We start from the raw sequence: 27552 nt of genomic DNA, 5'->3' as shown, positions 1-27552 counted from the left end.
GTAATACCAATACGTGTTAAAATGCCAGACTAAGAAATATTCTAATACTAATTGTGTTAAGTCTTTTTTCCTACATTTGGGTGTCATCTTAAATATAAAATAATGGATCCTTTTTGGAGGTAAAACAGGAGTAAAATCTCTCATGAGATAAAGGCATGTTTTGGTACAAGGGTAGTTGTGTTTGGCTGAATTGAATTTGCAGTATACTTCAGAAGTAAACCCAAGCTAAAGGCTTGAAGGCGTCAGGTTGTCTTTCTGCATCCCAGTCAGTATTTAAATTTTAAAAAAGAACAGTTCCTTGAGGAAAAAAATACATTACTGAAAACAATTTATATTTTCCTCAGACTTTTGCAGTATTTTTGTCCAAGCTGGGTGGGCTGGTTTTTTTTTTTGTTTGCTTGTTTTGGTGTTTTTTCCATACAACTATGTTAAAGGTTTTAACTGTTCAGTCTCCCAGCTGTTTAAATTGCTATTACAAAAAGGAGCAAATTCCATTGTTTTTAAAAGCTTTATTTACTGTTGGAAAAATCTTTATTTATTCTAATTCCTCTTGATATCGTTGCTGTTTGAGGTTAATATCTGTTTCCTGAAATAACAAGCAAAGGAAAAGATGGGTGGGCTGGTTTAGTGTGAGGTGTCCCTGCCCGTGGCGGGGGGGGTTGGAACTAGATGATCTTGAGGTCCTTTCCAACCCTAACTATTCTATGATTCTATGAATACGAAGTCAAAGACTGCAGTAGATTGAAAGTAATGTGCATTCCTAGCTAACATTACTTAGTTTAGTTTTAGAGGGTTCTTGTTTGATAGGTCTTAGAACATATTTGTCTTCAGTCAAATAATCTGTACACTACCTTTTATTCATCTTACTTGTTAAAAAGACTTACTGCATAATTAAAACCTCAATTTGCATTTTATGCTTAAGCATGTACAAACTTTAAATTAAGTCTTTGTAGCTGATGATGCTGAGTTTGTTTCTTGGCTACTGATAGCTGTCATATGATGTAGTTCTACATCATATGACGGCACATATCCAACAAAGAACTTAAGATCCTGCTGCTTTTCTCTACCAGGATTAGAATTGGCTCACTGGATATCTTACTCAGTTTTGTAAATCATTTAAAATTAGAAAGTTAGCTCTCTGCTGATGTGTTCTTCTATTTTCAGACATCAAAGGCTTTACTCGCTCTTGGATAGGTTTCGTCTTATGGTAGCACCAGGCACAACTAGTCCTTCACCTCTGGTTACCTCACACCCACTAGATGGAGAAGACCAACCAGCTTTAGAGAATGTAATTCTAGACAAAGTAAGGTTATGTTTAGAAAGACTGGCTAAAAGTGCATTGGCTGTAAACAAGCTTTGCTAATTACAAGATACTTAAATACAGCTTATTTTTACTGTGCCATTAATGTTCTCAGAATTGTCAATGAATCCCAAATATAGATCAGTGAATGATTTCATATGTTTTGGCTGACTGTTGAACTTAAGATGAATAATTAGCACATGCATAGATGTTTATGTTGACAGTGCTGTGAAAAACTATCAAGTCTTGTTTTTTTTTTTTTGCATAATTTTGATGGAAAGATTTATATAAGGTTCAGTAGAGAATGACATATACCCTTGGTATTTGCTGCAGTGATAGATTTTATTAATTTGCTCAAAACTGTTGGTTGCTCCTTAAATATTAAGCATTAACTTCTCAGCTTCCACTTCTCAGCTTTAAATTACTTCCAGAGAATAATCATGACTACTTAACTGCTTCTCTCTTTTGTGGGGCCTGTATCTTCCTTTTTTTCTGGTTGTCCCATGGCACAGATAATTTCTCTTTTTCATTCCTTCATGTTCTACTGGGATACACAGTAATAGGAAATGTATGTAACTTTGTCCTCAAATTAACCAAAAAAAATCTCCTTTCTCTGGAACTGTAAATTCTGCACAAAGGAAGTAGGTTTTGTATGTTTCCTATACAACCCCTACATAGGCCATAAAACCATAAATACCTCAGATTGGAAGGGATGCATAGGGATCATCCAGTCCAACTCCCTGTTCCTTGCAGGGCTACATAAAACTAAACCATACAACTGAGAGCATTGTCCAGATGCTCCTCAGCCTCCAGCAGGCGTAGCTGCATTCTAATTCGCATCGCCAAATTCAGGGTTATGAGAAGGAAACCACAGAAAACTGGTAACTGAGCCTTTTTATATTCCTTAGTTATATCAGTTAACTAACTAATTCCTGTACACTCATCACTGATAATTTAAGGAGTAAATTTGCAGTGGTGTGTGATGGTATTCCTTTATTTCAGTGAGTGTTGAAAGATAGGTGCTGTCTTCATCTGCTCATATATTTGAATCGGAATACTTTTTCTTGGTTATAGTATTGGATTCTTTGCTATTACTGGTATGTTTGTATGACTAGAGTGAGTATTTCAGGTTTTTTCCTAGGTAGTCTCCTCAACTTTAGGATCCTAATGCATACACCTGTGCTATATGTTAAGCTTATTTTTTGTTGTTTTCTGTCCAGACTCTTACGGAAATAGACCACTTCCCAGTGAACATCCATCGGTCTAGTTTAAGATGGTCCATTTGCCAATTGTCTGTTCATTAATGTCTTTGACATTAATGTGGCCTAGTGGTCTCTTAAATGGACCATGATTCAGTGCCAATGAACAGTTCTCCCCCTGCCCCTATAAACTGCTATTATTTCCTGAAAACAAAAATGTAATAAATTTCTTTAATTATTGAAGGACTGGTATGTGTCACTGGTGAGGTCGCAGTGTTGTGTGAAGTCTGACTCGGCACTACTAGAAGGTGCAGAACTGGTAAATAGGATTCCTCAGCCTGATCTGGACTCATTCATGACCAGCAAGGTAATTTCTTTATCAGATGAAACACAGTCAGATGAAGAGGATGTAATGACTTTAATGTTATTAATTGATAACAGATTATGTTCTTAAATGTAAACACTTCCAATGTATCTAATACTGGTAGTTCAGTTCTTGAATTTCACTTTGTTTTGGAAACTAAAGTAGTAAATATGTTCTACTTCTGTGTCTAGCAGTGCTGCTCATAGTAGATTTCTAATAGCACACGTTGGGTGTGTCAGTGGAAGTGAAAGTTAGTTTGTGTACTACAGTCACAAACATCCAGTTCTACCATTATATATAATCTCAGTTTGCCATATAGTCTCTTACAAGAACAGATGGTTCTGTAACTTTTTACATATCTATGCTAGATGACTTGCAATATGCAGGCAACAGGCCACAGATAATAATCTGGTGTAAAGGACAACTTGCATTATTTGTTTTCTAGTTATTTATTTTGTTCAAATTCTCTGTGTTACACTTGCTACTGGTATACAGAAATAATAATGGGAAACTGTTTAGAAACAGTATTTGAAAACTTACTACTTGGAAGATTCTTTATATAGGTCATCTTTAAGCTTATTCACATACTTAAATAAAATTAAATTAAATTAAATTAAAATTTGGAATAAGCATAGAGTTTTCTTTCCAGAACAGTAGTGTTTGGAATTTAAGTGTAGAACAAATATGAGCTTAATTATGGAATTGTTACACCACATTAGAGCAGAGGTCATAATAACAAGTTAATTAATAAACTGTTAATTTACCACCATATTAGTATGCCAAAATAGTACTGTTGGATACTTAGCTTCTTTTTAAAAGCAATTTCTTTACTTTTTATTTACTATTTGACTTCAGGAATTCAACCTAAGCTTGTTGGCACCTTGTTTAAGTGTTGGCATGAATGAAATTTCAAGAGACCAAAAGAGCAGCTTCTTTGAGACAGCTCGGAGGGTAACTCTGGATCATGTATCTACCACTGTACAGAACCTTCCAGCCAGCCACCAGGTTTTTCAACCACTACTGCCAACTGAGCCATCAGCCTACTGGAAAAAACTAAGTGATATATTTGGTAATAGAAATAACGGTCTTTTTAAGTTTATTCTCTCCTCTGCAAAGGTACTTTACAGATGTCTTGTGAATACATGAACTTATTATTTTTTAGAAAATCAAGATACCTGCATTAAAGTGCTTAGGAAATAAGTCTGAGAAATATTTATTGAGGGGAAAAAATTCAAACTGCTAGATTTCATCCAGTCTTATTTTATAGGAGATGAGGTGATGTATCAGTCTGTGATGACACTTTGTCGTGCACTGGCTCAGTATTTGTTGTTACTCTCAAAACTACCAGCTGGTCTCCGTGTTCCTCCTGACAAAGAGGATGATATCCTGAAATTCGTAGTGATGTCAATAGAGGTAAGAAACTACAGCATAATTAAGATGTCATGAAATGTTGGGAGCAGGAACAACTTTGACTGGTCACCATTAAGTAACATTTGATCTGGGCAACTTTCTTGTCTTAAGTGTAGAAATTTCTTCTGGTGCTAGTAAATCAGGTGGACTTATGGGCCCAGGGGGGTTGTGGAGTCTCCTACACTGGAGATATTCAAGGCCCGCCTGGACAAGTTCCTGTGTGATGTACTGTAGGTTACCCTGCTCTTGCAGGGGGGTTGGACTAGATGATCTTTTTAGGTCCCTTCCAACCCTTGGGATTCTGTGATTCTGTGAAGGGTAGCTGTTGACAAGAAGTTGATTGACTGATGGGATGATCTTGGCATTTGGGAAAGCGGCCCTGCACTGATCTGTAGGAGGCTGAATAAATGGTGTATAATGCTCATTATATTTTTTTTGTACTTAAACTCTGTTCTCTCAGGAAAACAAATTGGTTCAACTTGCTAATAAAACTCTACATATTGTTGAGTAAAAAACCACCATCAAACACCTTTAGTTGTAAGTTCTCTTGTGACAATTTGTTCTTAATGGGAAATTTTTATTTTTGCCCAGGCACTATCATGGCGTTTAATGCATGACCAGATTCCATTAAGTGTAGATCTTCAAGCTGCTCTGGATTGTTGCTGTCTGACATTACAGCAGCTTAACCTCTGGAATTTATTGGCTTCTGCAGCAAATGTGACATATGCTTGCTCCTTAATTAATTGCATTAGGTTTATCGTGGAAGCAGGTAAGTCCTATTTAAACAGCTATGAGAAAATTTTCTTAATAAATTGTCAGTCATCACTGATGAAATTCCAGGTGTCTGGAATATTCCTTCCGAGTCCTTTTTAATTATTTTGTTGACAGATTTGTTTTTACTACTTTTAATTTCTCATTTAAAACTTCGTGTTTACTTTTGAACTTGGCAGATGCCTTGGAGATGTTAAATACTCGACTCTTATGTGGCTTTGAGGAGAAAAAGGGAATAGGAGAGACGTTAATGGCTGTATTTTTTCAATATTTTTGTCTTAATTTAGTTGCTGTTGAACCTGGCAATCAACTTCTTAGTCCTGAAAGAAAGAAGAATACTTCAAAAGGCTTAATTGAGGGTGAAGTTGATTCAAACGCACAGAGTAAGTAAATGGTGATTTTCTCTTTTGCCTTAAACTTTTACTGTAGAAATACTTGTAGATACCCTTTCTATTATTATTTTTTCAACAAGATTTCCTCTAAGATCTTATTTTTATTTGATGTTTATTAACTATAGGCTGACCTATTTTTAACAGCTACAGTTGCTTTTTCTTGAGAGTTAAATATTACTGCAGATTTTTCCTGGGGGTGAGTGGGGTCTGCTATCTGTGCAGCCATGCTGTATGCTTTTTAATGTGGGATTATTTTCATATGGGAGAGGAAATAGTAACAGTTCTACTTCTGAAGAATGGCAGATTCATTATTTGCCCTTCTACAGTATGGGAGCAATATGTTGAGGTTAAGGTCAAGTGCAGTCCATGAGCATGGAATCCAGCTGTACTGGTGCAGTAGGATACCGCATCTGTCTACAGAAATTACCTGTCAGATTTAGCATAGAGCTAGCTGTGAGACTGTCATCTGAAAAAGAGATGAGTTTGGTCACTTTAAATTCTTATAAGTGCTCTGTTCAGTGTGGCCTGTTCTTGCTGGGGTTAGCGAGTCAGCTGCTTTGCTGGCAGATCTCGGGTACCGGTAATCTCCAGCACTGAGACTGTCAAACAAGACAAACCGTTGCTGTGAGGGTGGTAGCAGTACTCTTCAACTAGCTGAAATACTGTAGAATATTTCTTTGTATGCATTCTTATTGTGGTTTTGTCCTTTTTAGTCGACATACTGAAGTCATTAAGCATTTTCTGGTTTTCTGTATATTTTTTAATTATGTGTCTTTTGAAAGATTCACAAAACAGATTTCTTTTTCTCCCAACAAAGAAACCAAACACATCACTGCAGCTTGTGAAATGGTAGCTGAGATGGTGGAGTGTTTACAGACTGTCCTGGCACTGGGACACAAAAGAAACAGCAGCATCCCAGCATTCCTTACTCCTGTCCTCAAGAACATCATCATCAGTTTAGCAAGGCTGCCTTTAGTGAACAGTTACACAAGAGTACCTCCTTTGGTATGTTCATTATGCTTTGTTTTCAGGAATTTAAAAGTTGTTCAGTAACTTCTTGAAAACCACACACAGTGCTGCATCTTAAGTTTTACGTCAGTAGGGCTTCAACCTTTAGTTAATCAGCCAATTTGTCATCTTAAACTCCGAGTAGCAAAACATTGTAAAGCTATCATAGGAGTTCACTTTGGAAAGGAGTGTTGACACTCCTTGCTTTCTTATTTGAAGGAACATCCAGGTGGTAGTTTTAAGAAAGGAAGAGCAAGCAGTGACCTGGGGCTAATATTTCCTTCTTCTCAGTGGGATTGCTTACCCTGGAAAGAGTGCAAAATCTACCCTGCTACTTTCTTTATGCCACATGAATTGGCAAATTCATTTTTTATCATGCAATGATTCAATGGTGCTGAGGTGTCTGAAGTAGTATCTGAACTCACTCAGGTATTTGTATGTGGTGCCGTACTATGGTGTGCCATATGATGGTATGCCATGCAAATACTTTTGGGTTATATAGTACCGTTCTTTCCTAACTCGTCTTGGACAATGTATTTAAACTTTTTCTTTTTGGTCAGTGTAACATAGATTGAAGAATATCTCATGATTACCTCCATATGTGGTTAGTACTGTGAAATGACCTTGTTTTGATAAACTTCAAAACCATGATCAGCAGCATTTCTTGATACTTATAAGGTAGAACAAAAGGGAGTTTCCTGGTGTGTGCAAGGTCATTCTTTGGCCTTTCTCTGTTTCTCTCCACTCTGTTTTTGAGGGGATGTTACAAAAATACTAATTTTTGTGATTCGGACTTTATTGCCCCTTCTTGGATGTATCTGTGTGCTTTTTTTTCACGCATAGTGTGTGAACTCTTTCCCGTGAATTATCTTTTCAGCATCAGTTCTGCACAATCAAGGAGTCACCTGGCACTTAAGTTCCTGTCATATTTCAGCTTAGAATTTACTTGTCTTATATTTCAGTTTAGAATTTACTCGCTTCCATATCCAAACGTGGTCAATAGGACTCAATAATTGTGAGAAAAATGCAATTAATTTTTAAAGACCCAACAACACCTTAGGAAAACGGTATGTGTGCTAGCTGTGTTAGATATTTAATCTTTCTCTGAGGTGGTTTTTTACTTGGAGAATTACTTTTACTCACATCTCATCACTTCTGAATGGCACATATGTATTTGTAGCTGTCATGTCAGTATTGTTTCTGCTTTAGATAAGTAGACTCAATTTCTGTTTCCTTAGGTCTGGAAATTAGGCTGGTCACCAAAGCCTGCGGGTGACTTTGGCACAGTTTTTCCAGAAATCCCGGTAGAATTTCTTCAGGAAAAAGAAATCTTCAAGGAGTTCATCTATCGCATTAATACACTTGGTATGTAAAAATTAAAAATGAATACAGTTGGCTGTTACTGGGCATTTACCTGTGTTGTGAAGCTACTGAATAACAGAATCTGATACCATTTCTTTACTTGTGTTGCTTATGTGGAAGAGAAATAATATTTCAGAGCAGCTTAGTAATTGTGCTGCAATAGTTCTTACATTCTGCTCAGCGCAGAGCAGAAAATCATAAATTATAAAGCCAAACCCTGTGCCAGCTCGGGAAGATGATTTCAGCATGCTCTTTTACAGAATGGCCGCTTGTTTTCTGGAGGGTACACTTGACAGTATGGTCGAGAATATTTTGCTTCCCCTCGTTTTCTGTTTTCATGCGTATTATATAAACAGAATTTAGTGCCACTGAGTATTTTAAATGAGATGCTGTTACTTGAAAACTGCTGGATATGTCAAGGTTTACTGAATGAGAACCATAGGGCTTAAGAGTTGAATTCTTTGCAGCAGGTGAGACTGTAAAGGATAATGCCTCAATTTTTCTATATGCTTATGGATTTTTGTTGTTGTTGTTGTTAGTGATTGTTTTGGGTTTTTTGCTTTGATTGGTTGGGTTTTTGCCCCCTTCCCCAGTCCACGGGTTGACTGACTTGTGGTGCAGCACTGATTTCTGTTTAATCACTGTAATGCCCAAGATGACATTCTAATTTTCGTTTCTTTAAATATCATTAGTATAAACTGCAGGGTATTCAGGATTTTTTTGCAGTCTTCTGTAGGTAAAAATCTGTTTGGAAAAACTAAATGAGAAGTGCTTGAATTTTAATGGTCCGGTTTTTTAGGCAGTTCAGTCATTTTGCTTTTAGGGCATAAAGATTTCTTGGATTATGAGATTCTCCACAACTTTCTTTCCTGTGAGAGTTAGCCCATATTCTGGATGATTTTATGTTGTAAGAACCTGATAGTTCTCAGTGCTTTAAAAGTTGGACAAAATATTGAAATATGTGTAAGAAACAACCCCAACAGGATCACTTTAATAATGTACTGAACCCATCTATAAGGGTTGTCACTTCCTAAATACAACATAGAATCATAGAATAGTTAGGGTTGGAAAGGACCTTAAGATCAGCCAGTTCCAGCCCCCCTGGCATAGGTAGGGACACCTCACACTAAACCTTGTCACTCAAGGCTCTATCCAACCTGGCCTTGAACACCACCGGGGATGGAGCATTCATAACTTCCTTGGGCAACTCATTCCAGTGCCTCACCACCCTTACAGTAAAGAACTTCTTCCTTATATCCAGTCTAAACTTCCCCTGTTTAAGTTTTAACCCGTTACCCCTTGTCCTGTCACTACAGTCCCTAATAAGTAGTCCCTCCCCAGCATCCCTATAGGCCCCCTTCAGGTACTGGAAGGCTGCTATGAGGTCCCCACGCAGCCTTCTCTGCTCCAGGCTGAACAGCCCCAACTTTCTCAGCCTGTCTTCATACATGATGTGCCCCAGTCCCCTGATCATCCTTGGACTTGTTCCAACAGTTCCATGTTGTTTTTATGTTGTTAGTTTAAATTTTAACTGTTGTGATTTCAAAAAAAATGCATAATACAATAGAAAATGGTGTGAAACTAAATCTGTGGAAATTATGTGCCAACTTTTTAATGCTGTTCTATGCTGTGTTTGTGTTAAGACATAAATGGCTATCTCTGAGTGTTTCCATAGGATGGATTAGCCGTACTCAGTTTGAAGAGACTTGGGCTACTTTGCTTGGTGTGCTTGTAACTCAGCCTATAGTAATGGACCAAGAGGAGAACCAACAGGAGGTAATATCATTCACTAATTTTTTTTTTTTATCAAATTTTACTTAAAGTAAGAAAAATGGTTCTTTTAATAAACGTGCACAGTAGAAAAGTAGTGACTAAAACCAAGGAATTATTTCTGGTTTATATTTTCTTGTCTTCATATCCTTGTGAGTTCAGACACACGCATCTTCTGGATTAAAGCTTTTGCAAGTGTGTAACCAGTATGGAGAATATTAGTCAAACTGTTTCAACTTTATATTAGTACATCACTCAACATGCACACAGTTCAAAGTTTGGTTTATTAGATGTTTGACTTTAGGCACAATAGGAACTCCTTCTCTGAAAACTTTCCAGTTCAGATCTGGTCTTATTTGATGCCTTATTTCAACAGGGAGTTAATGCGTTGATGCAAAGAAAGAGACTAAACACTTTGAAGGAACAGAATGGACGTCTTGAGGTTTTAATGTTTTTGCGATAAGAGAGGATGCATACAGAGTGGCTGATGAGATGAGAGGATATCTTGCTGCTACAGTTAAAGTGCTTTATGTGCATTGCTTAAGTCAGATTTCTGGATGGAAATAAGTCTAGATGTCAGGCTTATTAATGATAATTTAATGGAAGGTGGCAAACTGATATTCAGAGCTTTCAGGATTCCATTTACAGTTCAAATTACAGTAACTTCATTTTACAGGAAGATACGGAGAGGACCCAAATTAATGTTCTTGCAGTACAAGCCATAACTTCCTTGGTGCTGAGTGCAATGACAATACCTGTTGCAGGCAATCCAGCAGTTAGCTGTTTGGAACAGCAGCCCCGCAACAAAGCTCTGAAAGCTCTGGACACAAGGTATTTTTTCACTTGTTCTAAAATGCATAAAAACTATACTTGTTATTAATACATAATTATAATTGCTTAGTCTAGCTGTAGCAAAAATATGTATAGACTGTATTTTCTAAGTAAGAATGTATACACATGGATCTGTTTACCTGGGTCGGAGCAATCCCAGGCACAGCTTCAGACTGGGCAAAGAAGAGATTCAGAGCGGCCCTGCAGAGAAGGACTTGGGGGTGCTGGTTGATGAGAAAATGAACATGAGCCGGCTTCAGTGTGCGCTCGCAGCCCAGAAAGCCAACCGTATCCTGGGCTGCATCAAAAGGAGCGTGACCAACAGGCTGAAGGAGGTGATCCTGCCCCTCTACTCTGCTCTTGTGAGACCTCACCTGGAGTATTGTGTGCAGTTCTGGTGTCCTCAACATAAAAAGGACATGGAACTGCTGGAACAAGTCCAGAGGAAGGCCACGAGGATGATCAGGGGACTGGAGCACCTCCCGTATGAAGACAGGCTGAGGAAGTTGGGGCTGTTCAGCCTGGAGAAGAGAAGGCTGCGTGGGGACCTAATAGCAGCCTTCCAATATCTGAAGGGGCCCTATAGGGATGCTGGGGAGGGACTATTTATTAGGGACTGTAGTGACAGGAAAAGGGGTAATGGGTTAAAACTTAAACAGGGGAAGTTTAAATTGGATATAAGGAGGAAATTCTTTCCTGTTAGGGTGATGAGACACTGGAATGGGTTGCCCAGGGAGGTTGTGATTGCTCCATCCCTGGCAGTGTTCAAGGCCAGGTTGGATGAAGCCTTGGGTGGGATGGTTTAGTGTGAGGTGTCCCTGCCCATGGCAGGGGGGTTGGAACTAGATGATCTTGAGGTCCTTTCCAACCCTAACTATTCTATGATTCTATGAATTTAAACGGACTTAGCATCACAAACCTGTTGAGCTGAAAGACAATATCTGAAAAAGACAGTATCTTGTACAGTGTGCAGAATGTATTTCTCAACATTTCTCAGTTTTAGCATTCCTGATAATGAATATAAGCATAGACACATAACATTGTCAGGTAAACTAGTTAGACTTGCACAAAAAATGTTGAAGGGAAAATCTGCTTAAATTGTTTTCTATTGGGCTTTCAGATTTGGGAGGAAACTAAGTGTTATCAGGGGAATTGTTGAACAAGAAATCCAAGCAATGGTATCGAAGAGAGATAATATTGCTACACATCATTTATACCAAGCTTGGGACCCTGTTCCATCACTTTCTCCCGCTACTACAGGTAAGTGTGGTGGGAGTGGGAGGGAAGAGTGAATTCTCTATGTGTAAAAGGTAGAGAAAACAGTCTTAGGAATTGATTTGAAATCCAGTTTGCAGGAAGTGAAACCATTTTCACATCTACTTTTCTGTGCATATTTTAAGTAATTGTCTTCTGTTTTGTTATAGGTGCTCTTATCAGCCATGAAAAACTCTTACTGCAGATCAATACTGAACGAGAAATAGGAGATATGGATTATAAACTGGGACAGGTTTGTTAAAGCCTTAACTTTGAACTTGACTTTTATTACATTTCTACCAGTTTGTAAAAATTAGAAGGCATTGCTTAACCTCAGATGTAAGCTAACAGCTTTCAGATGCAGAGTAGGTTATAGCTGGCTGAGAGGAATCGCCCAGTTTTCCCACCTCTCATAGAATATTTTGCTTGTGTGTCTGAGGCCTACCTGTGAGCCAGCTATTGAGTTGTACTTCTCAGCCTTGGGTGTTCAAGTGTAGCTTCTACTACCTATTAGATTTTAATTTGCTACTGCATGCTTGCAGTAGTCCTTAAGAATGTTATTTTAAATCCAGTGTGGAGATGTAAGTTTCACTGGATGATGCAACTTGGAAAAGTAGCACTACATACAGTGAATTAAAAAGTAGTCCTTATCCAGTTATTTATCTCCCTGAAAAATCAGTCTTGCATAAAGTTGCACATTAGTTTTAAATGTAGTATTTGTTTTGCTATTTGAATAGTATGTATTAGTGGAAAAAAACCACCCTTAAATACTAAACTCAGGTGACTTTTTTCAAGGTATCTTTTGCATAGGGAAGATCAAACAAACACTTGTCTGTCTCTAGGTGTCTGTGTGTTCTCTTGGGATTCTAAGTGGCTTGAATGTTCACTATCTGCAGGTTTACAGACCTTGTGTGTTATTTACAAAATCTGTAATCTCTATAACAATATTAGACATTAGACATCCTGCTTGAAAAATAAATGTATATTTTTGTTGAACATGAGAAAGAATTCTATGTAAGGATGAATTTCTGTCTTAAAAAGAAGTCTTAGGCTATGTAAGATAAGTAACTTTAGAGGGAAAAGTAATACCTGCATTGAAACATAGGAAGCACTGATTTTGTTCTGGAATCTTCACATAGATTATTTATGAAATACCATCAGCAGGTCTTAATGTTCTGAAACATTAGTTTTATTTATAGATAACGTGAAGAACCACCAAGAAGTTTTCTTCTTTGTAGATAATTGTAACTAGCCTGAGTCAAAATATTTGACATCTTAGACTTGTCTGGTTTCAGAAGAAAGGTTATATTGCAATCACATATGCTGAGTTGTGGCTTGAGAAGAGTTAGGAATGTGTTTTCTATTGAACTGCAGTCATTGCAGTTCTTTCTGAATTGTTTTCTTGCTTAATATGAGTAATAAAATATTTATACTTTGCTTTAGATTTTAGATCTGGTATGTTGATGTAGGATGATGCATATACATTGCTAGTGCATGCTCACAGGTTAGCCGATGCTGCTTTCAGCATCACCTGTATTGCTGAGCTAAGCACATGGTGCTGCTGGTTTTCCTGTGCCACACAGTTTAAACTGAGTTAAACTAAAGCATTGGTAAAGGTATAAATAAAAAAATAAGTGATGTGCAGTTCATGTAAATGTTGTTTGAGTCTGTGTTGCCTCTCATTTAAATGATATTTGGCTTCTAAGATGATTTTTTTTTTTCTAATCTATGAGAGTGTTTTGTTTCTTTTTTAATTTTCTTGTTTGTTCTGTTCTGTGTTGCAAGGTCTCTATACACTCCATATGGTTAGGAAATAATATCACTCCTTTGAGAGAAGAAGAGTGGGGTGAGGATGAGGAAGATGAGAATGACATACCTGCTCCTTCCTCACCACCGACTTCTCCTATTAACACCAGGTGTGTTATTTTTTTCTTGTCTCTCTTTTGACTTAAGTTTTTATCCTTTATATTCACTTCAAGAAAGTGGGTTTATAAATCAGATAAATAACTGTATAAATTGGCAAATAACTGTACTATTTCAAATCAAGTAATTTTACCAGTGCTTAAGAATAGCCGTTTTAACATTTGCTTATTGTGCCTTGCAGGAAACACCGGGCTGGTGTTGATATACATTCTTGTTCTCAGTTCTTGCTTGAACTGTATAGTCAGTGGATATTGCCATCAAACCCTAGCAAGAGAACGCCTGTCATCTTGATTAGCGAAGTAGTGCGATCAGTAAGTCTAACCTACTATTCAGAATCACAATTGAGTACTTGTTACCAAATATTCAGAGCTAAGCACCATTTGTAAAGCTTGTTTTGATATATGGGAAAGACTGATTTTTCTTGTCAGTGCTATTATATGGGCAGTACACATATAACTTGAGCAGTTGGTCAATGTAACATTATACTGATTTAAACCTGTTTAAGCATTCTAGACTGCATATTCTGCTAGTAGATTACAGGCATTGCTATGTGATAGTTGGTATTTTACTTAATTGCTGAAAGTAGGTTTCAGGATTTTGCTTATCCTATCTCTTCGTAAGAAAATGCAGATGGGACAGCAGTGTATCAGAGAAGTAAGTTAATTAAGTGTAGAAGCAAAACTAAAGAATGCAAGTGTGGAATGTGTCTTGACAGCCATTATTCACTATCATAAAAGAGCTAAAACGAAACTCTCCTTGCAAGAGGGTGTTTTGGGGTGGTTTGGTATATTGTAAATGGTAATGCACGTTAATTTTCCAGAATTACCTACCCTAGTGGATTTGGTTTTGTAAACCTTTTGGAAAATAAAGACCTTTTGGAGGTAACTGTTATCTGAGAAGGATGGTGGAATTAGTTCTGGACAACAGTAGTTACTCCAGACGCTTGAGTTAATGTTTACACATTTCATAGATTAATCAACTTCCTGACAATTATAACAGAAGGGAAAGACAACTTTTGGCTATCTGCTAATGGGCTTTTTTGTGTGCGATTTTGTGTACAGCTTCTGGCAGTATCAGACTTATTTACAGAGAGGAATCAGTTTGAGATGATGTATACAACATTGACCGAATTGCGAAAGGTACATCCATCGGAAGATGAGATTCTTGTACAGTATTTGATACCAGCCACTTGTAAAGCTGCTGCTGTTCTTGGAATGGTAAGAAATTCTTATGGAAGTCGATTGCAAACTCTTGAGTGTCTAGGTTAGCTTATCTTTAGCTTCTGTTGCAAAATCTGATGTACTTGGTAAGAGTGGTTAGTGTCCAAGAAAATCCTTTAGCTGATCTTCATAGCTATAAGAAGTAACAGGAGGTGTGTTCTGGGCTTTCAGATGCTGCACACATGATCTCCAGTTGTCCCATATCCAAACAGAAAGGCTGTTTGGTTGGGGTTTTTGAGATTTGAACTTAATTTAATGTGCTTTTTGGTTAATCTTACTCAGTGGAGTGTTACCTTTGCCCTAGACTTGTTTGTTACATTTCAGGCCAGGAATGAGGACTGTGGGGAAAAAAAAAAAAAACAGCCGTTGCTGGATTTGTGTTACTGTAATCTCATGAGAAAGCTATAAGGTCTCCCCTGAGCCTGCTTTTCTCCAGGTTAAACAACTCCAGTTCCACCAGACACTCTTCATCACACTTGTGCTACAGACCCTTCACCAGCGCCATTGCCCTTCTCTAGACCCGCTCCAGCATCTCAATATCTCTCTTGTAGGGAGCGGCCCAGAACTGAACACAGGATTCAAGTTGTGACCTCACCAGTGCCCAGTACAGGGGGATGATCACTGCCCTGCCCTGCCCTGCTGGCCACACCATTGCTGATACAGGCCAGGATGCTGTTGGCCTTCTTGACTGCCTGGGCACAAGCAGCTCATGTTCAGCAGCCATCAGTCAGCATCCCCAGGCCCTTTTCTGCTGAGCAGCTTTCCAGCAGCTCTTCACTAAGCGTGTAGCACAGCATGAAGTTGTTGTGGCCCAAATGTGGGACCCAGCACTTCACCTTATTGAACCTCATACAATGGGACTCAGACCATTGATTAAACCTGTCCAGATTGCTCTGTATACCCTTCCTACCCTAAAGCAGATCTACACTCCTGCTAAACCTGATGTTGTCTGCAAAACTTACTGAGGGTGCACTTGATCCCCTCACCCAGATTATGGGAGTGGTGGAGAGAAAGATATGTAGGTCTGGGTGCCAGTGGTCTTGGAGAACAGCTAAAGGAAAACAGTATTTTGTGTTTAGTAGATGGTAGAATATTCTTTTGGACACAGACTATAGGCTTCTACTGGTCAGTTTCAGACAGAAGCATCCTTTGTGGTTAACTGAAAGACCTGATTATATTGTGACATTTGATTAAAAGTACTTTTAAACCAAGCTCTGGTTCATGCCATGTTTTCTGCTCTTTAATTTGTTCCAAGCATTTCTAAATGAGACAAGCCAGCAGTATTGAACCAGTGTTGAATTTTAATGAATACACTCATTGGTTGTATTAGGATAAAGCTGTGGCTGAACCAGTAAGTCGACTGCTGGAATCAACCCTAAGAAGCACCCATATGCCAAGTCGGATTGGAGCTCTGCATGGAATTCTTTATATCCTTGAATGTGACTTGCTTGATGAGACAGCAAAGCAACTCATCCCAATTATTAGCGAGTATCTGCTCTCCAACTTGAGAGGAGTAGCGCAGTAAGACTCTTTCCCCTTTCCCTCCCTATCCCCAACTGTTGCATGCTTATGTGCGAACAAAAGGGCTCTATATGGTTTATGGTTGTCACTACACTTGAGAACAGGCTGCTGTATCAAGTAGGTTTTGGGGTTTTGGCACTTTCGTTGAAAATATCAGCCAATTTTATGTTTGATTTACAGAAGTGAAAGGATATTTAAGGGTGAGAAAACTGAGAGACTTTTTTTCTCTTTGGTGAATTGTGTTCCTTATACCTTGTTTTACTGTCAAAAAGCATACTCTTGGAATAAGACTTGCAGGATCAGTTATGAAGCTTATTCCTCCTAAAAGAATCAGACAGTGATAGCATACAACTATATTGCTGAAAAAAACTCTTGTATTGCACTGGATTTCCATGACAGCCAGTGCTCCCTTATGGCATCTTGGTTCTACTTTGTGGGATTTTAAAAACTGCATAGATTTCATGTGAAAAAATACTTAGTGTTTCTAAGAATTGCTTATATTGTCTCTGTTTATGACCTAGACAACTTTGATGTAAGTGACCACTTATGTTTTTGCTTACTTACAGTTGTGTGAATATCCATAACCAACAGCACATCTTGGTAATGTGTGCAGCTGCTTTCTATTTGATTGAGAATTACCCACTTGATGTAGGGCCTGAATTCTCTGCAGGAATTATACAGGTATGTTGTGATGCCTCCAGTCACAGGTCGTCACTAACTTGGGATCACCACATAGATATCTTTAACACTTAACTTGATTATTGTGGTGTTAGGTATGCTTTTGGGGTTTGTTTCATCAGTTTTTTCTTAATACCTGGTGCAGTTCTATGCTAGCTGCAGTGATATGGTGCTAGAAGATGACCTAAATAGACCTCAAAAACAGGGAGTTGGCCTTTTCCTTTATTTCAGATGTGTGGAGTTATGGTGTCTGGAAGTGATGAATTAACACCATCCATTATTTATCACTGTGTCCTGAGAGGATTAGAGCGACTCCTTCTTTCAGAGCAACTTTCTAGGCTGGATAGCGAATCACTAGTTAAACTGAGTGTTGACAGAGTGAATGTGCAGAGCCCCCACAGAGCGATGGCTGCACTTGGATTAATGCTGACTTGCATGTACACAGGTATTTGCTTTTCTTATACTGCTCATGTGCTGAGTGACTAACTTACTAACAGTGTTCATTTTCTGCATTTATTTTTATTACCAAGGATAAAAATGTCTTATTTTAGCATTTACAATAAACTTGTAACAAATTATTTTGGTTTAGGAAAGGAAAAAATCAGCCCCAGTCGTGCCACAGATGCAAATCCTGCTGCTCCTGACAGTGAATCTGTGATTGTAGCTATGGAACGAGTATCTGTCCTTTTTGATAGGTAAGAGGATAAAACGTGTGTAATGGGGCACGAGGAGAAAAAGGATTGTTTGGCACCGTGTGGTCACTTCTCTATTTGACAGTTCTAATATTTAATTAATTATGTTTGTCTGCTTGCCGCTGCTTAAAATTGATACTTCTTTCTGGTATACAGAGTATATATAACACTGATGGAATTGCTGAAGGCAGCACAAATACAGAGGAATGTAAATGGAAAACAGACATGTCCTAACTGATACTGTGTGTTGCACAAACCATAATAGTTTATAAATGTATTTCCAGCTCCCTTCAGGTCAAACTCTTAAGTGCTTTTCAGGATGTCTTCTGCATAATCAAAGATATAAATTTGGTTTATGGGAAATAATCTTTCAAACCACCCTAAGAGTTTAAAATCTTCTTCCCCTTCCCCCACCCAAGTGTTGCTCTTTCTAACGCTGCTAAGTAATTGCAGAGCAAGGGTACAGTAAAACTTCTGTATTCACATGGAACTCATTTAATGGAAACATTTCAAACCTCTTGTTTTGATCTGACAATCTCAAGCTGCCTTAAGTAAGCATAGCATGTTACATTTTGCATAGTAGTTTGTGGGATAATGGTTTACATTTTTTAAAGTGTTCAGTGGTTTTTCCATAAAACTGGATGAGGATTTAACTTCAGCACTTGGTGAGAACAGAACTAGAGCAGTGCTTGAGTGCTTCTGAAACTATCGCTCCTAAGAGTTAGCAGAATAAATGTGAATACTACAAGCAGAAGATAACTTTTGCAGGGAGTAATCACACACTTGCTTTTGACATGTGAATAGATGCAGCCTTTATTAAGAAGATTTTCCAGTCAGTGTTACTTAAGTAAAATTGTCTTTGAGTATCTTTTCCCCTCCTTACAGTGCAGTGCAACTTGCTTTTCCTGTTTGATACATTGGTTATCCTGGTCTTGAATAAAAATGCAAAGGTTTGTGATTGGAAATGAGTGTTCTGCTTATAAATGGCCTTTTCTCTGATAACTAGGAGTAGTGATCTCCCTCTCTTTTTTTGATATTTTTTTCATCATTCCTATTGATAAATCTTGTCTCTGCTTCAAAAAATGCTGAATATTTTAGAAAAGGAGAGGGTGGGAGGGTGTGACACAATACCTGTAACTACCTCTGATAGCTTTGATAGACCTCTTTGGGTAGACTGTTAGAGTAATATTACATGAAGTCTTGGATTCCTCAGTGTTGAAGACTTTTTCACCTATCTACAGTTACAAGTAAAGTGTTCTTTCTGTCGCCAGTTAAATTGGAAAAGAATGAGTTTTTCTGGAATTCAGTCACAAAATATGGTGGGTTTTTTCTGTTCTTTTCAGAATCAGGAAGGGATTTCCTTTTGAAGCTAGAGTGGTGGCTCGGATCCTTCCACAGTTCCTTGATGATTTTTTCCCACCACAAGATGTAATGAATAAAGTTATTGGAGAATTTCTGTCAAATCAGCAGCCTTACCCTCAATTCATGGCAACAGTCGTTTATAAGGTAGTGTTTATATATTTATTTTTTTTTTCCTTAAATGTTTCAGAGAATTTCTGTATAACTGAGAACTCAGTTGGAGGGGTAAATACCAATTTTGTTATAGCTAAGAAACCAGTTGCAGTGATTGAGCTTTGTTCTCCAGGCAACATGGAAGGCTAGAATCTGTGTCACCTGGAAGACAAAGTGTTCAGAGCAATACAGTTAAATCACTGAGCAAGGGAAGATAGAGATAAAATTAATAGTTATGATCCTGGTGGTCAGACTCCTTAAATCTCAAGGAGCCAGCCCAGGTCTCCTGGCCTTGTGAACTCTACAGTCAAGCCCCTGTAGACTCAGTCAGGCTTCTAGGTATTTTGCTCTTGAGCACTTACTGGACTCATGCATCACTTGAGAGTGCATGTGCACACCACATTGGATCTGTAAAAATGGAGGTGCCAGGCAAGTCTTGCATTTCTGTATGTTTAGTTCTGTTTGGCACAGATGTCATGAGTCCAGTTGCATCCTGGCTGACTCTTTTGCAGAATTTCTTTGTCTAGGCATTGTGTTCATTCTTTAGACTCAGAGTTGTCTCCAGGAATCCAGTTTATGAACCTCAGAGCTTTGTAGCTGGAGAGAACCCTTATAAGAGAAGCTAAACTCTTCCCCATGTCCATCTACCATGTCTTTATTCCTGTGTAAAATATTTTTGCAGGTATTCCAGACACTACATAGCACTGGACAGTCCTCAATGGTCCGTGACTGGGTGATGCTGTCTCTCTCTAATTTCACACAAAGAACACCTGTGGCAATGGCAATGTGGAGTCTTTCCTGTTTTTTTGTCAGTGCTTCCACCAGTCAATGGATTTCAGCAATGTATCCTAAAAAGACTGTGAATTCATGCCATTTCTGGGCTAATACCGTTATTCTGTAAAGCACGTTGATAGAGTCGAAGGATAACGGTACAAGTTTGACGCACACAAAAAGGCAGATTTGCTGTGCTTTGTAAGGGTGTATAGCACTGTGCTCTTGGTGCCTCACATTTGAGGGGGAATATCAGTTTGTGCCATTGGTGCCTCATGTTTGAGGGGGGGAAGAGAAGCTCTAAACAGACTATGAGAATGAAGTTACATGAAATTGTTTCAAGATCTGTTCCTTGTGACTATGTAAGATGATTGGAAAAGTCCTTACTTTGACGTAAGCTTTGCACTGACCTTTAAAAGCTTTGTTCTATATTCCCACTGCAAGATAAAATATATTAAAGAAAAAAAGAACAAAGAACAAACTCAAATTAAGATTATTCCCTACATGCAAAGTAGTTTGCAAGTATCCCCTGGGAGGTGCACTGCAGTAATAGCGAGCTTTGGCAATGGAATAGCATCAACCAAGTAGGTTGGAACAGCCGAAAGACATAGGTGGTATCAGTGCTGGGCTTATTTAAAACCAAACAAAACCCCAAACAAGCAGAAGAGTAACTTGCATTTCATGACCAGGCAAAAGAAGTGGCCATATGTCGTATTTGAAACTTCCTAATGACAGTCTCAGCAGTGCTCTTTGGCTGTCAGCAGTTGTGACTGTGGTGCTAATGCACTCTGCTCCAGTGGATAAAGAAAACTATTGCTAGATTAAAATGAATTTTTGGTGACAAGAAATTGCATGAAATTAATGAAGTAATGGGATTTCTGTAGTAGCAGTTTAATTGCCGTGTGACAGGATTTTGCACTTCAATATTGTTTGTGAATTCAAAAATGCATCATTTTCTTGAAGAGTGTTTAAACTACCTTATAAAAAGGTAAACAACTTCTGTCATATTATATGACCTTAACTTACATTTCAGTCTTCCACATATTATCAGCAGAATGGGAAAATCAGAGCAAGTAGATGTTAACATCTTCTGTTTGGTGGCCATAGACTTCTACCGACATCAGATAGACGAAGAATTGGATCGGAGAGCCTTTCAGTCGGTGTTTGAGGTGGTTGCATCTCCAGGAAGCCCATATCATCGCTTACTAACTTGTTTGCAGAATGTCCACAAGGTCACAGCATGTTGAACACCAATGTGTAATGGAACTGCATGTCTAGTGTTGGAATCTGATGTGAATTACAGGGAATGCAAGATCGAGAAAGTATCTGCGGTTGCATTTGTGATAAACATGGACCTGTCAGTTTTACTTCCAGAATGCATGGACAAGTGCTCTGCAGCACTGGAAATCACCTGAAAAGTCTAGTATAGTTCTTGTTGTTGTTGACACGAGGGACCTGTGAGTGGAAAGAAATATGTCAGTGTTTTTCAAGAGGTGTTTGGGATTACCCTGAGACTTACTGACTGTAAAATACAAGCAAGTACTACACGCAAAGTAACTGGTGTTACTCTTCCTCCTAATGTTCAGCTGAAGCCACTGTGGTGCAGCCGGTAAGAAACTGACACCAAGACTGTTATTGCAAGCTGCAGTCATTAGAAAACTTCATAGTTTTACGTACCTGTATATACTGTTGTGTAGTACAGAATAGAAATTGTTTCCTAATGTCTCTCCCAAACAAGGAAAAGAGAAAACAGTTTTCATGATTTACAATTCCAGCATGTAATTCCTCTCTCGGGACTTTCTGATATCCTGTGGTGTATGTGTTGGTGATACCAGAGATACAGTGCACATACGTGACCACACGTTTTGCTTTTTTCTTCTCAGGATTTAAAAGTTGAGTACAGTATATCAGTCAAAGAAATTTTAACTTAAATATTTCTATATCATGTACAGTATGTAAAATTGTAAGATGTGTGGTGCATGAGCTGTGCTGTAATTTGAGATGAACAGAAGCCATGCTACTGAATGTCTTGACATCTATATTGTCCTCATTATTTTTTTTTCCTTGTGCTTGAATTTGTGTTCCCTTTGGAAGTCCATCTTAATGTACAGATTCCATCTTGTTTTGCATCTCACTTTTTCTTAAAAGTGCTTTAAAACTGGAATATGTTGATTAATTTGTCTTGAGAGACTGTACTAAGGAGGCATTCTTGCGATCCACTTTCTGGTAGCTTCTTTTGAATTCCTTTATTTTGAGACTTAACGTTAAGAGGACTAGTTACTCTGGATCAGCCTTTTGTATACTTAAGAAACTGCTCTTATGTACTGCACAGCATTTTAAGAGACAAAATGGTGCAAGCTCCCCAGTAGTCAGTAACCATTTGACCTTTCCTAACTGAGACCATGGAGTCACCCGGATCCAGACCACTTCCACATAAATACACATGTGCTAGCAGTTAAGAATCAGAAGGCTGCTGTGTCTACTTTGGGACTGGCTAAGGTGTTAGATTACACAACCTCTTTTATTACCTGTTGTATCCACAATGCTTTAGACATAAACACAGTACAAATAGTCATGAATTCAGGACACTACACAGGGCCAAATTTAGCTTTTACTCACCACCCAGGGAACCCCATTGATTCCTAAGCATTCTATGGGGAAATCTAGCACAGGATTTGTCTTTAGTTGCATTTGTTATGATTTTTTAATTACAGAGAAATGATACCTTGGTTCTCAGTCACATCCTGTATTTAACCTCTTCATTTTCTTATCACACCTTTTGGTGACACTAGGAAAAATTGAGATAGTGTTGTCAGGAGGAGCATGTACTGTATGTATTTCTGTATATAATGTATATGTTGAAATTATACACGTGACAACTTTTAATGTATACAGATGTGTATATTTGTATTTATTAAACCCATGTATTTAAACTATAATTCCAATCTAGACCAAAAATTGTTGCTTCTGCCCATAAATTAATTACAAAGGAATTGTCTGCTTGGTATCACTTCCTTTTAGAAACTGACAGAGGAAGCTGATATCTTGGGCAGTAGAAACAACTGTAGAAGTTGCTATATTAAGCTCTCTACAGATCTTACTATCTAGAGTAATTATTTCTGCCTGTAGTTGGGTTATTTTTCTTTCTTGGGCCACAGCACTGTGGTGATTTTTAAAAGAAACTGAACAAGAGTTCAGAAAAAGGTTTAATAAAATAGATGCTGTTTGAAAGCTTTTTGAGTTATATTGGAAGATACCGGAATTCTGATAAGAGACTAATTCCAGGCAGTGAGATATAATGCCCTCTGTTTTCATTAAGGGTAGTATAGATCACTCTTCCCTTTTGTAACCACCGATAATCGTTTTGTACTGTAAACCCACACACCAGTCAGTTTTTGTATGATATATAGTTTAAGTGAAGATATTTTTGTAAGCTATTTTCCAAAATTTAAAATAGATTTTAATATATTTTTTAAGCATCGTTAGTCATATCCTCACCATATAACGATATATGTTGTGTTACAAACTGTTAAATTCTCCATCATTTTAAGCTCCTCATGATTAACACAGAATAGCTGGTTACTTTACCTTGGGATAAAGGGAGCTAGACCCTTCATAAAACTTTCCAAACTAATTTTGGACTTGCCATAGAATCTTTCCGACCAGTGAAGGCATATATTGAATTAAACAGTCAACATAGCTGGATGAAAAACATCAGATACGACAGACCCCCTTTTCCTCAAATGCCTGTTGCTGGCCTTCAAGCAAATACCTGCATTACCCATTTCAAGTCAAGCTGTAAAGCTGATGCAGTCAGTTCTAATCTCACACAGATACACTGGTAGTAAAAACTCCATCTGCTTAAACCTCTCTTGGAGATTTGTCGTAGTATAACCTCCAGAAATGTGTCCTTAGTGTCTAAAGAAGGGCACCTCCTCTTAGGATATTCTCAGTGACCTAAAGGAATGTAACTTAAAGGTCTTCCTAGTGTGGAAACACACATAGTGCTTCAGATCTGACAGTTCACCTGCAGCACACTTTCCTGTCTACTTTATAGGCATGCTTTCCCCACCCTTACTTCTCTTGCATTGAAATACTATTTAAAATCACTCCTGCTTCTAGTGACAAGAGCCAAGAGGTATGTGATGGGCACAGTAACAGCAAAACAGTGGCCACTAAGAAATAAGCTGATTCTGAAAATCAAGCTGTTTTTTTTCATTGAGAACAGCATAGAAATTTGTTTGGCCTTAAGGCTTACATTTGGTGTCCTGGCTAACCAAAGCAAACAGTTTCTTTAATGTGCTTTGTAGTGGAACTGGCTTCTTTACCACCTTACAAGATTAGAGGTATGGCATGATTGGGAGCATACTTAAGACAGATTGATGTTTAAAACTTCATTTATGAGTCATTTGTCAGCCTACTTTACCAAATCCATAACGTGGCCCTCCTTCAGGAGCACCGTATGCTAGCTAATGTTTTATAAATAGTTTTGGGGCCAGCTGTCTACTGGCCCGTTAAATAGTTTGATTGCAATTCATTTCAGCATGCCCCTCCTTTGCAGTGAGTGCAGGAGAGAGGAGTTGGAAACTACAGCTCGTTGTAAACTAGGTCTTATTTGCAGGATTCAAAGTATGTTCTTTAGTATTTATGCTCTTTGCCAGTTGAAACTGAATGTGAGGTTTATGTAAATCTTCACTAAAGCGTATACTCGGATGTCATTTCTTGCCTAAAGCATCCATGTGATTGTGTATTACTTTTTGCTTTGGTAAGAATGCCTTCTCAGCACCAAGATGTTGCTTGTTTCTTAACCACCAGCAGCATTCCTAAAGCACTGAGTAATGAATGAACAGTTCCAGATCAAAAGAAGTGGGGAGCAAGTGGAACCTTTTGGGATAAAAGTAATTTGTTGATATTTAGTAGACTTGCCTTAAGAGCATTCTGTCTCACCATTCTCCTCTTTAAATGGCTGTTAACTTCATATAGCAGATAAGGAGGTTGTGTCAAAAACACTGCAAAGACAGTTCTCCAAGAGCAGCAGACCTGGTTTGTCTTAAGATTTTTGTGGAGCTGTCACGGCTAAGCATTTGTGCTTCCTAAATAAAATAAGTTTTAGGGTGTAATGAGCAATAAACATAGCAATAAACAGTTTAATGAAATTTGGTCATTCAGGATCTTACCCAGTGGTTGAATGGGATGGGGTTGGGAGTAAAAGGGGAAAAAAAAGATTCGAGTACATTCATTGCATAAAGCAAACATTTTCCATGTACAATCCCAAGTAAACTTTCTAAGAAAGGTAGAAATCAACCAAGTGACAACGGTAGGTGCTTTGCTCTTTTACTTTTAAAACCGTTTTGGTTATAAGGATGGATACACGTGATGAAAGTTACAAGAGAGCAAAGTACTTTGGTAGTTTCTAGGTAGCTGAATTATTTTAAAGTGAAAGCAAGCTGCAGTAAGAACTAGAGTAAGCAATGTAGCAAACCTTTGGGGAAGTCCACTATGCTAATTTTACCTAATACTGAGGTTTCAGGTGAAGTCTTTGTGCATGTTACCTTCAGGTATCCACTGAAAATCTTGAGAATCCCACACTCATACCCAGGAGAGCTTCTATGTCAAGTTTGCGCTGTGTTCAAGTTCACTGGGTATAAATGCTGCAGAGCATTTGTGAAGCATGCGCTGCTTTTTGTCACGTGCATTTTGTGTGAGCTTATCATTCTCATCAGTCTGTGTACGCATACCATCAAGTTGGATCAACCTGACAAGGGAAAGGTAACGCACCCTGTGGTGGTGTCTTGTATAGTTTGAGGGCAATGACAAGCAAAAGCTTGGAGCCCCAACCCAAAAGCAATTGTACTGAAAGGAAAAAGGAAAGCATATAATTTTAGATGTATAAGTTTAAAAAAAGAAAAAATGCTGAAAATACTGCACATTGAAACTAAGAGAGAAAATAAAACATAACTATTACTGTAAGTGATTTTCTTCTGGTTATTTCTGAAAGGTCTCAATGCATTCTTACTGTAGTTTTTCCCCCAGTATCTGTTGCGTTCAGGTGTACGCAAGCATACTCAAGCTCTGCAAATGTAGGTGTGCTCCACAATCACAGTGCTGTTTGCAATTAGCAAAGAAGTACCACAGTTTAGCTTTTAATTGTAGGTAATAGCCACGCTTGCCAAAACTTCTGTGGCATTTAAATGAGATCAGAAAAATCTAAGTGTACAGCTGTATTTGTGAGTGCGGGTGTATTTGTCTGCAGCGGTCCTGGGGGGAGGGTGCTGTTACACGGGAGAAGCAGTGGTGTAACTTGCCTAAGCTTGGTTTCCCAGCTGTTAGCCTCACATCTTAAAAGACATTTCTGGGTGGTCCTGCTGCCGAGCACTGGAGGATCTCTTGCAGTGCTCAACTGCTCGGAGACGTCTTGTTTTGATTAACTTTGCGGCGCTCGGCTGTTCTCTGAAGCGCTGGCATAAGCTTTAAAGCAGTAGCGCGATGCACAAAGCGCGTGCTGGTTTCCTTCTCAGTCACAATAACTTTTGTACATCTTGTTTTTCCTTGTCAGCGTTAGTGGGGAATGAGCAGCCACTCTTGTCACCTCTTAGCTTAGCCGCAGAGCTGAGGGACGGAGCTGTGCTGTGGTCAGTTCTTTTGTCTTCAGAGTTCAAGGCTTGTTTGAATCATAAAGTCTTCTTTGTCACTCAGAGAAGAATACCCATTTAATTTGTGGACAGGTTATCCCTAAAGATGAATTGCCAGGCACAAGGACATGAAGCACTGCACTTAGACTATACTTCCTAACTTTAACTCTTCTACTTACCCACTGCCTCTCCTGTCCCATGTAGGTATTGTTTTGCTTCTTCTTTTTAATCAGTGCAGCTGTATTGCAGCCATCATTTTGGAATTGGCTTGGATCCACCCTGGTTACAAGACAAAAAGCTTTGATTGCTTGTAGAATTATACTGTTAATTATACTGTGAGTTTTGCATAACCGAAGAGATGAAAAGATTTGTAACTTGTAGGTTTGCTAGAAAGTTAGAAGTAGGAACATGAAAGAGTTTACACAGTCTATAGAACACTATCTTCTGAGCCAAGCCTCTCCTGCTCTTCTATTGCAGCCATAATTCTGCCTTAATTTTGTTTCTGTTCTTTCCCATACATCCAAGCATGGCAGAGTAATCCTCACCCCAGGTGCTGTTTTCATACCCTTCAGACTGCAGATGTCATGGGTAGATTCTGAACGAGTGCAACCTGATTGTTTCACCTCATTATTTACATTCTGGAGTTCTTTCAGCCAGGCTGCAGTGTTTGAGTTCCCAGTAAAATGCATCCCCGAGGGCTGGGTTTGACCGTGCCCCAGGTGCCTACAGACTTGTGAGCCAGGTGAAGTCAGACTATTTAAATAGTATGTTTTTGCTAATCTAGCTCATCTTGAATTACGTGCACTGTCAAACTTCACGTTGGTGTTCCCCGAATGTCCTGGCCCCAAGTGAGAATCTTAAATACATCTTTTCTACGTTTTTCTCCCCTTGAGGAAGCGGCACTAAGTGTGTTTTCATCCCTGTCTTGCTGTTAAATGGCTC

The 27552-nt window shown here is 38.5% G+C and overlaps 1 protein-coding gene across 2 annotated transcripts in view; it reads left to right on the top strand.

Moving 5' to 3' along the window:
• HTT (huntingtin) overlaps positions 1–25948 on the top strand; it is an 82702-nt gene extending 56754 nt beyond the window's left edge. For both annotated transcript variants that reach the window (XM_065660247.1, XM_065660237.1), the window contains 22 exons: positions 1165–1303; positions 2744–2866; positions 3719–3932; positions 4131–4276; positions 4865–5042; positions 5332–5427; positions 6254–6441; positions 7683–7809; positions 9482–9582; positions 10253–10407; positions 11528–11667; positions 11832–11914; positions 13447–13577; positions 13766–13895; positions 14646–14801; positions 16135–16325; positions 16892–17006; positions 17235–17448; positions 17593–17698; positions 19039–19201; positions 19890–20050; positions 21012–25948. In XM_065660247.1, coding sequence (XP_065516319.1) covers positions 1165–1303; positions 2744–2866; positions 3719–3932; positions 4131–4276; positions 4865–5042; positions 5332–5427; positions 6254–6441; positions 7683–7809; positions 9482–9582; positions 10253–10407; positions 11528–11667; positions 11832–11914; positions 13447–13577; positions 13766–13895; positions 14646–14801; positions 16135–16325; positions 16892–17006; positions 17235–17448; positions 17593–17698; positions 19039–19201; positions 19890–20050; positions 21012–21225 — 3271 coding nt within the window. In that variant the 3' untranslated portion in view covers positions 21226–25948. The remainder of the gene's footprint in view (positions 1–1164; positions 1304–2743; positions 2867–3718; positions 3933–4130; positions 4277–4864; positions 5043–5331; positions 5428–6253; positions 6442–7682; positions 7810–9481; positions 9583–10252; positions 10408–11527; positions 11668–11831; positions 11915–13446; positions 13578–13765; positions 13896–14645; positions 14802–16134; positions 16326–16891; positions 17007–17234; positions 17449–17592; positions 17699–19038; positions 19202–19889; positions 20051–21011) is intronic.
• Positions 25949–27552: the final 1604 nt, after the last annotated feature.

The sequence above is a fragment of the Lathamus discolor genome, chromosome 1 (assembly GCF_037157495.1).
Source record: "Lathamus discolor isolate bLatDis1 chromosome 1, bLatDis1.hap1, whole genome shotgun sequence".
Taxonomy (NCBI): Eukaryota; Metazoa; Chordata; class Aves; order Psittaciformes; family Psittacidae; genus Lathamus; species Lathamus discolor.
The sequence above is the reverse complement of the archived record's forward strand: the minus strand, read 5'-3'. Positions and strand labels throughout refer to the sequence as shown.